This window comes from Ptychodera flava, chromosome 22, assembly GCF_041260155.1.
Source record: "Ptychodera flava strain L36383 chromosome 22, AS_Pfla_20210202, whole genome shotgun sequence".
Classification (NCBI taxonomy): domain Eukaryota; kingdom Metazoa; phylum Hemichordata; class Enteropneusta; family Ptychoderidae; genus Ptychodera; species Ptychodera flava.
In genome coordinates, this window is record NC_091949.1 from 13,503,567 (window position 1) to 13,518,519 (window position 14,953).

The 14,953-nt window shown below is 39.5% G+C and overlaps 1 protein-coding gene across 4 annotated transcripts in view; it reads right to left on the bottom strand.

The window, feature by feature from the left end:
• The window catches only part of LOC139122727 (interferon regulatory factor 1-like), a 47,487-nt gene extending 32,981 nt beyond the window's left edge, over window positions 1-14,506 (bottom strand). Inside the window, exon 1 of one of the 4 annotated variants that reach the window (XM_070688386.1) lies at window positions 14,031-14,506. In XM_070688386.1, coding sequence (XP_070544487.1) covers window positions 14,031-14,112 — 82 coding nt within the window. In that variant the 5' untranslated portion in view covers window positions 14,113-14,506. Of the gene's footprint in view, window positions 1-13,737; window positions 13,962-14,030 lie in introns of those variants that run through there. The other 3 variants (XM_070688393.1, XM_070688391.1, XM_070688398.1) reach the window with 3 other exon arrangements.
• Between the last annotated feature and the right edge of the window lie 447 nt (window positions 14,507-14,953).

The following is a 14,953-nucleotide window of genomic DNA, read 5'->3' on the forward strand; positions in this document are numbered from 1 at the left end:
GCAAGACGCCTCCAATCTAATAGGCCTACTGAGGAAAACACCATGAAACGTTACGTGTTGTTGTCGCATGTCGCAGTTGTGAAGTCGCAGGTCGCAGTTTGACAAACACGCAGGTCGCTGTTGTGAAGTCGCAGGTTACACGTAGGTCTAAATGCCGAAGTCGCAGGTCGCATGTTTCAAACTCGCGGGACGCAGGTCGCAGTTTTGAAGTCGCAGGTCGCATGTCGCATGTCGTGACCGGTCTTCCTTATCGGAGTGTTATTTTAGCGTGCAGTTATAACAGACAGGACGACAGCTGTACGTGTTACCAGTTACAGTTATACCTGTGTATTGCGCGTGCGCTCCATCAGCTAATTCCTCGAATTGTAGAGGGTTGCGTCACGTGCAACAATACAAGCTCTCCAAAATTAAACCAATAATGCCATGTCATTCCAGTAACCCCAAAACGAGCAGTTTGTACGAAAAGCAAAACCGTTCATTTTCAGTGAAAAGTGTTTCCCAGAATCATAATAAATTCGCAGACGATATCAACCCCGTGCACAAATCTGACTGGTGCGAAGGAATGACTTAGCCTTGCGCATGTGTGCTTTCGTTTCAGCGAATATGTGTCGATTTTCAGTTGCATTTTGACCATTCAGTTTGTGGCTTCCAGTCATTTCGAAGGCTGTTGAATCTCCCTACTGCCTTCTGATGCACAGCTTCTTCCTAGCGGCTGCAGACGTAACCTGCCAAAAAAACGGTGAGTGCAGTAGGGGAATGCACTCTGTTGAATGTTTCTATCGTGTGCACCATTGAATTCTGTCACCCACACAGTTTTTCACGACCTCTCTCCATGCGCAGGTAAACTCGGTGTAAAGGCGCCCATTTGACATGAGTCTTCATATTGCGTAGATATGCTTGGCACATTGACATATGCCGTGTCGCTTCTGTAATATCATAATCCCATCTCTGTCACTTGCTTCAAATTTGTACATATTTGCAGAATATACCGACTGGAGCTTGTTTTGGGTTCAAAGTTGAAAAAGTGGGGATCGAAATTTGACAATGTCACGATGGTTCAACTTGCAAAGTTTGTTTCTTTGGAAACTTATCTGCGCAAAACGAATCTAATATGTTGAAAAATGCACTTTTTGTTGTAATTACAAAATTGGCCTTATAAACAAGTTAGCTTTCAGGACACAAAGCACGCATTCCAATCAGATGCAGCAGGTTCCGAGAAATCCGCTGTGTGCGTGTCACGTGACTACGTGCTGCCCGTTACACTTGCTCTTCCAAGTTCCAGGTACATGAGAAATTCGATATCGTCAGTAGTGCAGAAAATCTTAAAAATAATCTTATTTAAGCTGATGCCTTCTGCTATACACCTTGTTTCTTCCTACAAAGTTTGACTATTTGTAGTTTTCACAACTCTCGTTCTTGGTACTGCGAGAAGTTGCGAGAGAAAGACAAACGTTGAGCCACAGACCCTCCACGGTGGTTGAGCCCATAGTTCCTCTGCCGGCATACCGAAGTATAAAACTGCGTCAAATGATGTTGCATTAAATTGACAATATTGACACATACACATATGTGTGTGTACAAATATATATATATATATATATATATATATATATATATATATATATATATATATATATATATATATATATATATATTTATATATATATATATGTATATATATATATATATATATATATATATATATATATATATATATATATATATATATATAACATATATATAATTATTATCAGATTACACATGCTCCATTTATTCAAGAAACTTTGCCCTGTAGACATCTCTGTTTTGTGTAATACTCGGAAACTTCTCAAGTCCAAACTGAATGATGGACACTGCACTCAGTTAACTAGTCTCTTTCAGCCTCTGGACGTACTGTACTTGTATACCCTCATTCTCAAGTTTGCTTTCAATTTTACGTCTCTCCACTGCTGTCCGCTCATATTGTGTTAGTTGTTCATTGCTCCTTTCAGATTCTACACATAATGCTATTACTGGGATAGTTTCTCGGTTAAAAGACAACAGAATTTCGGACTCAGATTTCTTCAGTGTAACCCGCTCTTCTGCGCATGTCTAGGTTTCGGAGAGAAGTGCCTGCAATGCCCAATACTCTTGAATTCTATTCATTTTGAACAAAAGTGTTTTTTCGGAAGTCGTGCGAAGTTTAGGAAACTAGTTTTATTTCCCCATACAGGGAAAAGAAAAGCTACTGGAACGAAACAACGTTAAGTTTAACAAAACATCGCGCGAATATTAGATCGCGACGGGAAGCAATGTTTCACGTGAACGCATTTCAAAAGGTTTAATCACACTTGCGAAACAAACTCTAAATTATGATTTGCGTATTCACGGTCTCATTGTCGGTCGTTGTTTGTGTCATTATTGTGTTGTTTACTGCTCTAACGGTAGAACAATGAAATGAAACGTGGAAAGTATTTGTCCTCCGACGTGTCCGACAGAGGCCGAAAGGGAAACGCAAAATGCAAGAGCGATCACGACGTAAGTTTGTTGATGATTTCTGCCAAAATAGGCAGGCATCCATATAAGGAACGAAAGATAAAATCATGTGATGGACGTTACAGAGTAAAATTCTTTACTTTATTTTTTCTGTGTTTCATCTTCATTTGATGACGTCATGCAGTTCGCACGATTCGTCAGAACTGATATTTTTTAATACTTTAAATACTTTACAGTATTTAAAACATTCGATTAATTTTTTTTTAAATCAGTTTTTCTTTACGTGCATCGCAACTACGGTGTACAGTTCATTTTTCATTAACGTATTTTTTTCGAATCGAAATTGTCCTTGTTTACCAGAGAGATTTGTAGACATGAAACAAACGAAACGTAACCGCCCGACCTGCTTAACAAACTTCTTTGGACTGTTTCACAAGTTGTATTTATTCCAGACCAGAAAGTTTCTAATTCTGTGCTTGTTGAGTCGCCAAGATGCAGGCTATTTGAAAGAGGTGTTGCTAGTATTTTTAGTAAAATGTTGCAAGATGACGATTTGGACCGTGTCAACTTTACTACGTAGGTATTCTGCACCCCCGGATGGCGTTTAGAACTGCCTCAAATCAAGAGAAGCCAGAGAATACAGAAATCAATAAAGTTAGCTCAGAAAACCAATGCTGCCGTAAGATTTAGGAGTAAGAATGCTAAATACCACCCTGTGTTATTGTGACACTGTGCATCGCTTAGAGTTAAGTAATACGCACATAGTAAATTTGCGATCATTTAAAAAAGTGAATCTGTGTAAAAAGTACTGCAAGGATTATAGTTAACGCTTGTTTTTCATAATGCGATCACTTTAGTCTAATGCGCAGAGTTATCGGTAGGCCGACACCGGTGCTTTGAAATGTCAATTTCCACTTTTGCATTGATAGGGATGAACTCGATTTCACGACATAATATTACCCAGATGTACATGATCAGCGGTCAAATATGCTATGATCGATATGAGATCGCCTATTTTACTCGTTACCAATTGAAGAGATGCAGATTCGAAATCGCGCGAGAAACGCTGAAGGAATCAGTTTCGATATCGAGCGAGACCAGTTGCGTTTCTTTGAAAATTGACATTTTCGCTGCTTCGAAAGCGAAAAGGAAAGACTTGTAAAGGTATTTGTTGTTGACTGTTTCCGCGGATTGGCTAGAAGTAGCTTGAAGGACCACATATACGGTAGATAGGAGTTTAAGAATGATAGAATCTGCTTTGTTTTTCACTCTGAAGATGAGTTTCCAAGTATTTAAAATTTCTAGCGAAATTCCGCATGGGTGATCAGCCAGGATTCATTTTTTGTTATCCATACCAGATAGCTCCTCCTCGTGTTAGATTCCGTTTCTGCGACTTTTGACAATATTCTCTGGCATGAACTATCACCATGGCTACCAGTTTCGTCGAATTTGTTAAATAGCCTCGTGACGCAGGTTAACTAATCATTGAGCAAAGACCCGCTCTGTTCTTTAGAACTGGTGTAGCTAACCTATACTTGGAACCGGGTTCAGACCCTGTACGTTACTAATAAGACATGATCAAACATGTTCCGACTAATAAGTTATAGTACGCCACGTATCCATAATCCGCATTGCCTTTCTCAAGTAAGTTTGGGACGTTTATTCGTGACAGAGGTAGTTACCGACGACATGTGGATTTTTTTCTCTGAGTGGATTTGCATCAAGGTCGGCCATTTCAGACAAGAATTCGTAAACCTCTGTCATCATGCAACACTGCTTCAACCACTGGGGCTGGTCGCCATCTTGATTTTTTGGTCAAGATTTCTAGCTGGACAATTTTGTGCACTTTCTGCATTTTTTTGAATCGATATCACTTTTGCTAATCCTGATTATGGACAACAGCTTGATAAAGTTTGCAATTACCTTCTTTTTTGGCCATGATATGGATCTAAAAATGGGACATCTAGCCTTCAAATTGAAGACTTGTCTTCACGCGACACCAACGACAAACACAACTGGGCGTTGACAAGCCTAAAATTCCGCCATTCGACGGCAGCTATGTTTTCTGTCCAAAAACATACTCGAATCGTTTTTACTATGAACAGAAATGATGACCAAAACTATTTAAATCTCACAGTCCCTGCTGTCCATGCATTTGTCGTTTGGGCAGTACGAACAGCCCTAAACGTGTTGGGACTGAAAATTTTCTCGTGGCGATGTTGAGAATTATCGTTTTTTTACCAGGCTGTATGTTTGTGTAAGTCGACAGATTTCATCTTCTACATTAATAGTTAAGATAGTAGACACTGTTGCCCTTAATGTCAATAATTATCATCATTGGAGACAGTTTTCACCTCTGTAATTACTTTGCAGGCTAAGTTATTCCTATACGTTTTGATCAAGTTATTTTCCGCTGGCCTGGATATTGCCTGCCACTTATACACCCACGTATCAACAGGTAAAAAAAATAACTTAGGATGTCCTCTGGTTCGATGAGAATCGATGATCAAGTTCAAATATAGCCCAAAGCAAGTAACACTTACATATGACAGCTTAACTTCAACTCTTTATAACAAATGTCGAACTTTATTATCGATATGGTAAAGAGCAGCGTGTTTTACTTCAGATACGACTGCCAGTTTTTAGTACTTGTTGGCGGAAACTCTTATTCTGTCGAAGGAATTAAAATCAATGTTGTTTGTGCATATCGGTGTCCACATAAGTTTCAAATTGTGTTTAATTCTGTGTCGAAATTGGCCGTGCTATTTTTCAAAAGCGTGATTGCAGTCTTCTAAGTATGTGCTTTTTAATGTTTTGGAAAGGCCATTGCGTTTTATTATAATCCTGAAAAAGTGTTGATAATATTTTATAATGAAATGAGGTGAAATATTTACAATACACACGTATATTGTTGGCTATGTCAACTAGCGAATGGTCTAATTAGTTACACCAGAACAAATTTGCTAAATTTTCTGTGCTTTATACACTCCATGAGTGTTTACATCTCGTTTACACTCAGTCACACACTTCAGCAGTGGGCCTTGGAGAGATAATTTTCCAAACAGTGATCACGAAATGATTGGAAATGGAAACACATACATGAATTCAAACTGATGTTTTTATGGAAAGTTCCAGAACGTTTCATAAAACAGCCAGGCTAATTTCAATGTGTATGCCTTCCCTTTGCATTCAGTAAACAGTCTTGAATGCATTTCACATTGGACACTCATACATTTACTCTGCAACGTGCTACGAAAAGTGGAGTAGTCTTAATACTCTGATGAAGATGACTGACAGATATACACAACAATTACAGAGGGGGTACATCGGTACAAAATGTGCAAGATAATTCTACTGCTTTATAGACCCTTCCTTTCGGTAGATTTTCAGCTGTAAATTTTATAGGGAAAAACACTAGTTTTTTAAGCGGCAGTTTTTGGTATCGGCTGGTACAACTCGTGGAGCTTATGATATTATTCTTTGCGTGTTTCTACAGGGTTTTGAGAGCCAAAAGGTGTAAACATATCGAGATATTACGGCAAACTGTGAGGGTATTTTGTTTATGAGATGAGCAGTATTCTGTTTATGTTCTGGATTCTTAACACTGACATGTTTTAATTCGTTTGCGTTTGTACAGTTGATGTCCCCCTGCATCAGGTCAGTCGCATGGCTTGTTGGGCAATTCTGCTGTGATAGCTACATGCTGTACTTGTTACTCTGTCTAGGTAGCTACAACAAAACGGACATATAATGACAAAAACAAATTCTGGTATTTTTTCGACTTTGGTATCAAGTCAGTAATATTAATAATGACATCAAAATTTACGCTTAGAGATTCTGTGCAAACGTTTGAACTTTCTAAAGTCATGAGTGTGCACATATCTGAAGCTGTTGGCGTCTTGTCACATTCTTGCCAAATTTTCATCGAAATCAGCCTTTTCAGAGTAGTTAAGTTACTTCATAAAGTTAAAATTACGACTAAGGTAGAAAACCCCAGCTATGTTAATAAGGCTGTCCTTTGTGACACCAGACAATTTCACAGAGGTCCCTCAGAGCTAACCTATGATAGTAACGGGCATGTGTTTGTTAATATGAGTTTTCCACATAGAAGTCCTGTCTGATCTTATTTGTCCACTTTTTTGTTTCTCTATTTTTCCATTTCATAATGAAGATTTCGCAAATCAAAATGCAGTGAAGATTAGTTATTACCTCAGTTGGTCAAAACTTTCAAATTCCATGCCACTCTATGTGTCAAAAACTTGAAGAGGTCACTGTGTAACCGATACGGTGTCACCTTCTACAGCCACGGTTAGATATCTTCATATGGAGATCCCTGATTCTGAAACGATCGCTTCAGCTTGTTTTCCAACGATAATAACCTTGAAAGTGGCAGATGGGCCTTTTATCCGTAAATGAATCACTTGCAAGACTTGAAGAGGCGTCCAGTTTATTTATCCTAGGTAGTGTTGCGCCGTTGGCAGGTTGAATCCATAGGTCCTCCATGTTTTCCATGACACGTGTGGGTATCCCGTAAAGTTTTACAACACTGACAACAGGACAGATCCGTTTGAAAAGACCACACTGCCTATCACCAAAACTTTCCTGATGAATTTTACGAAACTATATTGAGGAAAGGTGGATATTGACCTACGAAAGTCATCTGAACCAACATGGCGGTCAGATTTGGTGTAATGTCACTCAAATATGCTGTCACCAGACGATGGAAAGGCCGACCTTTGAACTAGCCCTAAAAGTTATTTCAAAAACAGGCTTTTTGGCATTCCCTGTATCATGCAAATTACTGAATTCGAATAGAAAGTGTAATGTTGCGATTATAATATGCAAATGCATCAACTTTACCCGCAATTCCTAGAATTCGATCAGGGCACAGGAGCTGCTGTAAACATTTCTCCTTCATGGGAGATTTGTCAACATTTCGGCGTTTTCTGGTTTTCAGACTCAAAACGTCGCAGTATATTCTTCTTAATTTGATACTCGTATCATCCTCGTTTTAGGTAAGACCCTTACTGCCAAGGTTACTCGACAATCTTTTTTTTCTTTTTGGCTGTCCGCATCCATTTCTTGTACCAGAGGTATTTTTCCAATTGCTCTGTTGATTACCACGGCCTAGTTTGTGACGCATCTTCGTACTAAAACGCTCTGCGTTGGCCTAAGACGATGCTACTCCACCAATACAGCGTTTTTCTTACTGTTGAACGGGCTTTGATGTTGAAGTGCATTTGTGGTTGTACTGAAGGGTTGATTTTAAAATGGCGTATCGGTGAAAAGATTCGATTGTCGTCTCAAACTGTTGTTTGTATGGCCAAAGCAATGGTTTTCCTTTTCGTGGGCAATTTGTCGTCGGCCTTCGATACCCGTTTAACTTTGAACGGCCCGACTTCATTACACTTGAGATGAATCGGGCTGTCACTGCAGCATTTATTTGGAAATAACACTTGTAACTGGAATTATATGTGACCGTCTCATGCTAATTGTGTATTCTGTCGAACCCGTATCTTCCTTCTTACGGACGTTTTGTGTCGTTGTGTAATGTCTGAATTAGTATAAGGTCCGATTTAACCGAAGCGTGCAAAACTGTATGAAATGTAGTGTCCTTTATAGCATACATTTTGCATCTACAGCTTTCAGTTACTTTCAGTCTTCTGTTGCATATCCTGCCTTGTGATTTGTCTGACCGTGCGATGGGAATTTTGACAACGTTTGAAGACACTATGATTTCTGAACATTCTTCTATAAATGTTTGTTTAACGCTGGAATGTTTACATCTCAAAATCTATCTTGTTTGGAATATTACAGTGACTTCCCCCAATTAATAAATATTGAGACACTGGGGCCTCTCATTTCCCCTTTCTTAAACATAATACACAGTAATACATCATATGTATTTATCTTCAGCAATCTATCATTGGTATGGTCAATTCTTATATACAGTATTTGAGAATCGGCCTTGCTCTTTGTTTGAACATGGACGTATTTGCAAGTGTAGTTTTTCTCTCTGGAGCATTTCAGTGTGTGTCCTCTATCATTCAAAGCACCGCAAATATACGTGATTACTTTTCTTTTCTAAATAGTCAACATGAAATAACTATTTTTTGGAGGAAATTAAGCGCTCAACTCCAAACTCAACAGCCTCTATTTTCTCATTGAGGTTGATGAAAGAGACACGTTGTGCATAATATTCTGTGATATTGTTTGCGGGTGTTTTTTTCTCTGCTCTGTCGAGACAGAAATACTCAACTCTCAAGTGCAAGAGTTCGTTCATGTTTGTAAATTTTAGACGTATGTAAGACAAACTCAAATGCCCATTGAGGCTTCCACCACTACGTTCTGAGTGCGGCAGGGAAAAGACAAACAACGTGAACGTGTGTCAGATCTGAAATGTGTTCCCCTCCAGCAGTATTATTATGTCTGCCCAGCAAGCAAAAACACTCATATAAACAGATATCTACAAAACGTCATCGCCATTTAACATCATCGTCTTCCACTTTTTCAGTTTTCTGAGCTGAATCATTTCATAATAACCTCCTAGTTTTTGCAATTGAAGCTATTCAATTTCTTTCCATGGTATGACCTGTTGTAGCTGAGCCAATTGCACAGTGCGGCAAAATCCCTAACCCTAAGTCGTCAAATGGACTACGTGTGTAGTCACAGCCTTGATAGAACTCCTAAAATCCTTCTTATTTCGTCATTAATTATTATTTTTTCCACGTTCTTTTTGGAAATAAGGCAATGTAAAATGAGTGACTTATTTGGAATATTGAAAACAAGACTGTGCTTGGAGGGTTTGCTCATCTGTTACCAGTTTTCAACGATTGCAGTCACAATGATTGGGGCGTTGCTTTTAATATTTATTCGGGGCTTCAATCAAGGCAAGGAAATAGCATGTTACTGTTTTTAGCTACCATCTGTCATAAAACCAGTAAGAGTGAATGCACCTTTGTTTGGGTTTTAATGTTCGACACAGCAATGCTATCCTTTGTGCTTGCAGTGCTTGCAACCTTTCCCATTTTGTCGCCGATGGCTTAATTGTTGAAGAGTTTGTTCCTAGACAGCCGGCCGTCGAGAAATGTACTCCGCGACATCAAAACTGCAGAATCAAGCCGGGCGGGATTGAAATATCGTAGCAACTCTCTTTACCAAATGGGCAGTGTGTACTACTAGCACTACGCTCTGTCAAGTCAGGGTAAAGATCAGTTATAACAAAGATTTGGACAGACATCAAACAACATAGAAACGTCTCCTAGATCCTGTAACCGTAAATTTTCTCTTGTATCTTACAACCAAAAATTAGTCAATGAAGTCGCATTGTCTTTTCTGCCTTCCAAACCATTGCCTAAAGATAGGCATGGGTGTGCTTGTCTGACAAATACAGATGCAATTGCAACTTTCAAAACACAAGCAGTCGAGGTTTAAACGCGCAGAAAATCTTGCAGCTGTTGCAGTCAAGTTCTCGAATCGAATCGGTTCTATTATCGAGCAGCATGATTGGTACATTGAGATCACCGTTAGAAATGCAAACATTGGAATTATTGACAAAACCAGAATCTTTAGTCCTTCAGAGAGCTTTCATGTGTAAACCTAGGTGTTAGCTTTTCGACGTAGAGTGCAAACGTGACCATCGTTGTAACATATGGAACCGCCAAGGACAGTTTGTTGACAAACATATACAACACTTCATGATGCAACATCTACAAACTTTGATAGGGACAACATCCAGTCTATAAGTGCTTGTACTATGTGTTGGCCACAGAGAATATCTGAATTGATAAAATGCTCTTTTGAACATCCAATCAATGTCCAATACGTTCTAAGGTTAAATATGAAATTTTGGAACCAAGTCAAAAGTCATATACTTTAACATCAGATTACACAAGGCGGGCCGCTCACCGCAAACGGTGTGCCGAAGTCGAATGCTTCTTTTATAACAAGAATTTGCAGGTAAAGTTACAATACAAGACTGTGCTTGGAGGGTTTGCTCAACTGTTACCAGTTTTCAACGATTGCAGTCACAATGATTGGGGCGTTGCTTTTAATATTTATTCGGGGCTTCAATCAAGGCAAGGAAATAGCATGTTACTGTTTTTAGCTACCATCTGTCATAAAACCAGTAAGAGTGAATGCACCTTTGTTTGGGTTTTAATGTTCGACACAGCAATGCTATCCTTTGTGCTTGCAGCTTAACCTTTTCCATTTTGTCGCCGATGGCTTAATTGTTGAAGAGTTTGTTCCTAGACAGCCGGCCGTCGAGAAATGTACTCCGCGACATCAAAACTGCAGAATCAAGCCGGGCGGGATTTAAATATCGTAGCAACTCTCTTTACCAAATGGGCAGTGTGGTTCTTATATTGTACTACTAGCACTACGCTCTGTCAGGTCAGGGTAAAGATCAGTTATAACAAAGATTTGGACAGACATCAAACAGCATAGAAACGTCTCCTAGATCCTGTAACCGTAAATTTTCTCTTGTATCTTATAACCAAAAATTAGTCAATGAAGTCGCATTGTCTTTTCTGCCTTCCAAACCATTGCCTAAAGATAGGCATGGGTGTGCTTGTCTGACAAATACAGATGCAATTGCAACTTTCAAAACACAAGCAGTCGAGGTTTAAACGCGCAGAAAATCTTGCAGCTGTTGCAGTCAAGTTCTCGAATCGAATCGGTTCTATTATCGAGCAGCATGATTGGTACATTGAGATCACCGTTAGAAATGCAAACATTGGAATTATTGACAAACCAGAATCTTTAGTCCTTCAGAGAGCTTTCATGTGTAAACCTAGGTGTTAGCTTTTCGACGTAGAGTGCAAACGTGACCATCGTTGTAACATATGGAACCGCCAAGGACAGTTTGTTGACAAACATATACAACACTTCATGATGCAACATCTACAAACTTTGATAGGGACAACATCCAGTCTATAAGTGCTTGTACTATGTGTTGGCCACAGAGAATATCTGAATTGATAAAATGCTCTTTTGAACATCCAATCAATGTCCAATACGTTCTAAGGTTAAATATGAAATTTTGGAACCAAGTCAAAAGTCATATACTTTAACATCAGATTACACAAGGCGGGCCGCTCACCGCAAACGGTGTGCCGAAGTCGAATGCTTCTTTTATAACAAGAATTTGCAGGTAAAGTTACAATACTACCAACATTTCTATAAGACCAGACATAAGCTTACTGCAAACATTCAAAGATAAAGTTTAAAAACTTTATTTCTTTATTTCCTGGCTTCACAACTCTGATCACAATATCACAAAATGTGTATTATTGATCTTGTCTATGCTTATACAAAATATGTTAACAGTAAGTCATGAGTTATAGGTAAATATATCTGTCCCTTTGCATAAATTTCGAAATAGACATGAATTGTCTTCGTCAGCGTTCCTGAACAGATGAAGTACTAACCAAAAGCCACGCTGTAGTTTTTGTCTGGTTCTTGGAGTAGTTCAAGGCTGGGGTCGTCGATTGAAAAACCGAAGCATGCAATGTAGATACTTATACATACACACAGTCAAGTCATACTCCCCATTCAGAATTATTAGATCTGTGACCAAATTTCAACTCAGCCCTCTCTCTGTCTGGGCAGTCGGGTTTGTAAGGAAGCTAATGAGAACTATCACAGAGCAAGGTACAGGCTATTTAATGATAATTACGATGTCATTTCTAAATCATTAAATGCCTGGTTGAATGGCCGTGGTGCAGTCTTCAATACAATCATTGTGGCCGACATGTAAGGCGTACGTGGTGAGGTAGCCGTGCAAATGGGTTGTATCGCCGTACAAACGAGATTTTCTTTATTAATCTCTTCATGGTCTGCAATGTGTGTAAAAACTAACTTGTAAAGTTATGATTGAACCACAGGCTGAAACGTTTCTGTATTGAGTTTGTCCTGGTACGGAAAGTTCATTCACAATATCATACAATAGCAGCGGGTCAGCCAGTCGAGTTAGGTCCGCGGGGTCTTGCTGGATTTTACAACACCGAAGTTAACGCTGGTTCCCCACTTCTTTCCACCGTTTATTTGAATTTTCGAGATAGAAACAGTAACAGACAGGCCCGGGGCTTTACGTCGATGTACACTTTCATCCTTCGAAGCTCGAAATCTCTAGAAAAAAAGAGCTAAGATATAGAGCATATACTTGATTTTAAAGAAAAACCGTTGTAATAACAAATTTCCAAGATGGAGGTACCGCCCTTACAGAACCGGTCTTGTCGTCACGGTGGGCGACCTCAAACGCCACAAACTCAAGCAATTTCAACTTTTAACAGCAAACAGGAACGCATCTCCAATATATTGCAGCATACTTGCTGATGGGGCAATAATTTGCAGCATTTTTCTCATTCAACTGGATGTTGCATTAATCTTGAAGACCATGTTTTAATTGATAAATTGAACTCGCACTATCATTGATCGATGGGTGCTCAATGGGGTCCAGATCGCCATATTGTTTGTGGCGTGTTGGTGCGCGACAGTGTGGGCATCAGAATCCCGGACTTACGACACTGCATCGGAGGATGGCGTTATAACGCTAATAATTAGCTAATATATTGATTTATTTTGCGTGTCATTGTACATTGAAGTTTGACTGTCAAGAGAAAGATTGTTCGAAAAAGATGGTGGGTTGTTAAGTGTGTGCAGAGATGATTTTGTGCGGGCACCTAAAACACATCAGGTAATGATCACAGATGGACGCACAAACCCTATGCTCGTTTCAGTTATTCGTGGTCGCTATAGGTGGTGACATAAACTGTATAACCAATAGCCATCAGCAAATTGCAAGGCATCAACATGAATATTAAGTCTAAGGGTATGTTTTTTGAATAACAAAAGGAGGGCGTTATACTGAATATCCAAAATTATTTCCCACCCTGGTCACATGGACAAAAACAGCTTCAATCCACAGAAATGGTGCGGGTTACATACTGTTTTTGTTTTTGTTTGTTAATGTAAAAGATATACACAAAGGATGTATTTATACAGATCACTACTTCCATTCAAGTTTCTAGAATTGCAGTGTAAAGCCAAGATCCACAGTACTTCCCCAATATGATGTGAATTGCACGTAAGCATTTGAACACGTTGAGATTTCCCACCAACTGAAGATTCGCCTGGTACAACATCTGTACTACATATCCAATTTGAATTTAGAAAAACTCGCTTCGACGCCTTTAAACATTGCAGTGGTGAAAAATTACACCTGTTTGCCTGTAAAGAAATCGTATAGTATTTTCTTACCTGCCTGCTCGACATTGTCGATCCCCCGATGGCATTTTCACAATTAAAATTAAACTGAGAACCGCGAGCAGCGCCTCCAAAGTTGTTTGGAAATGTTTCATTAAATATTCCGCAAACCAAACTATATCTTTTTTCCGCTGCACACTTCTCCGAAATCGTTCAACTTTTCTTCGAACGATTCTGTTGATATTAGTGAGTATTCAAAATGGCCGCGTCCGTTGCATGAATTTGGCAGGCGTCACCCCAGGACGAAAATATTTACCTGCGAAAAAAAATAAGTGAGTCACACATACCTGATGTCCTAGATTGACTCGGGCTAGAGGGACTTCCCTCCACGTCTGTTGAAATCTCTTCTTTGATTGCTTTGCTTGCCATTTGCGCTTCTTATCGCTAATGTTGGCAGCTGACTGCTGGAGAAGAACTTATCGCTGGTTTGCTTGTACGGTGAAGACAATTCAGATAAATTTTGCAGCTTGCAGCGACCCACGTCTGCACTTGTCGCGTCCCGGCGCAGTTTGTGGCCCCTGCACCCAGTCGAGTCACGACACGGCGAAAAAAACAGCCCAGAGACCAGATATGTAAATACCTTCCGGTCAAGGGTTAAAACCATGGCAACTGTCATCAACAAAGTTATGATGGTCCTTCTTGCATAAGTTTGCCACAATTCACAGAGTTGTTTATGCATAGTATAATCCGTCAGTCTTGATGATATACAAAAGAAGATCTTTGCAAAACAATCTTCTGTACCGTTGTCTGTCATAATGTACTCAGGAATCGGAAAATTAATTTCAAAGAAGCATGGAATGATGGGAATTTATGCAAATTTTTAGCAGTCTTTGATGGAATGATTTGTCGCACTGTAGCATCTCACATGACCGTTGTTTCCGTGTACCTCGGGTGACCTGTCAAGGTCAGTCACCTTAGCCACCTGGAAGCCTGACCATACCTAATGCTCTGAGTCGCAATACAGGCAGGCGTACTGCATCAATTACATACCGTCCTTGGATGCAGAGGAAGTTGTCCCGGTTTTTTTCGTCGTTTGTTTGTCTTCTCATTAGCACGACAAAATCGCCCATTTCTTAGCTTTTCATGTCATGATTTTTGATTGATGAAGAGTAGTTCGTGATGTTTGACTTCTTGAAACATGCTGTAATACTTGTCGACTGTGCATAACCCCAACTCTGCTTGCAGCCACACAAGATTAAAAAAAACATTC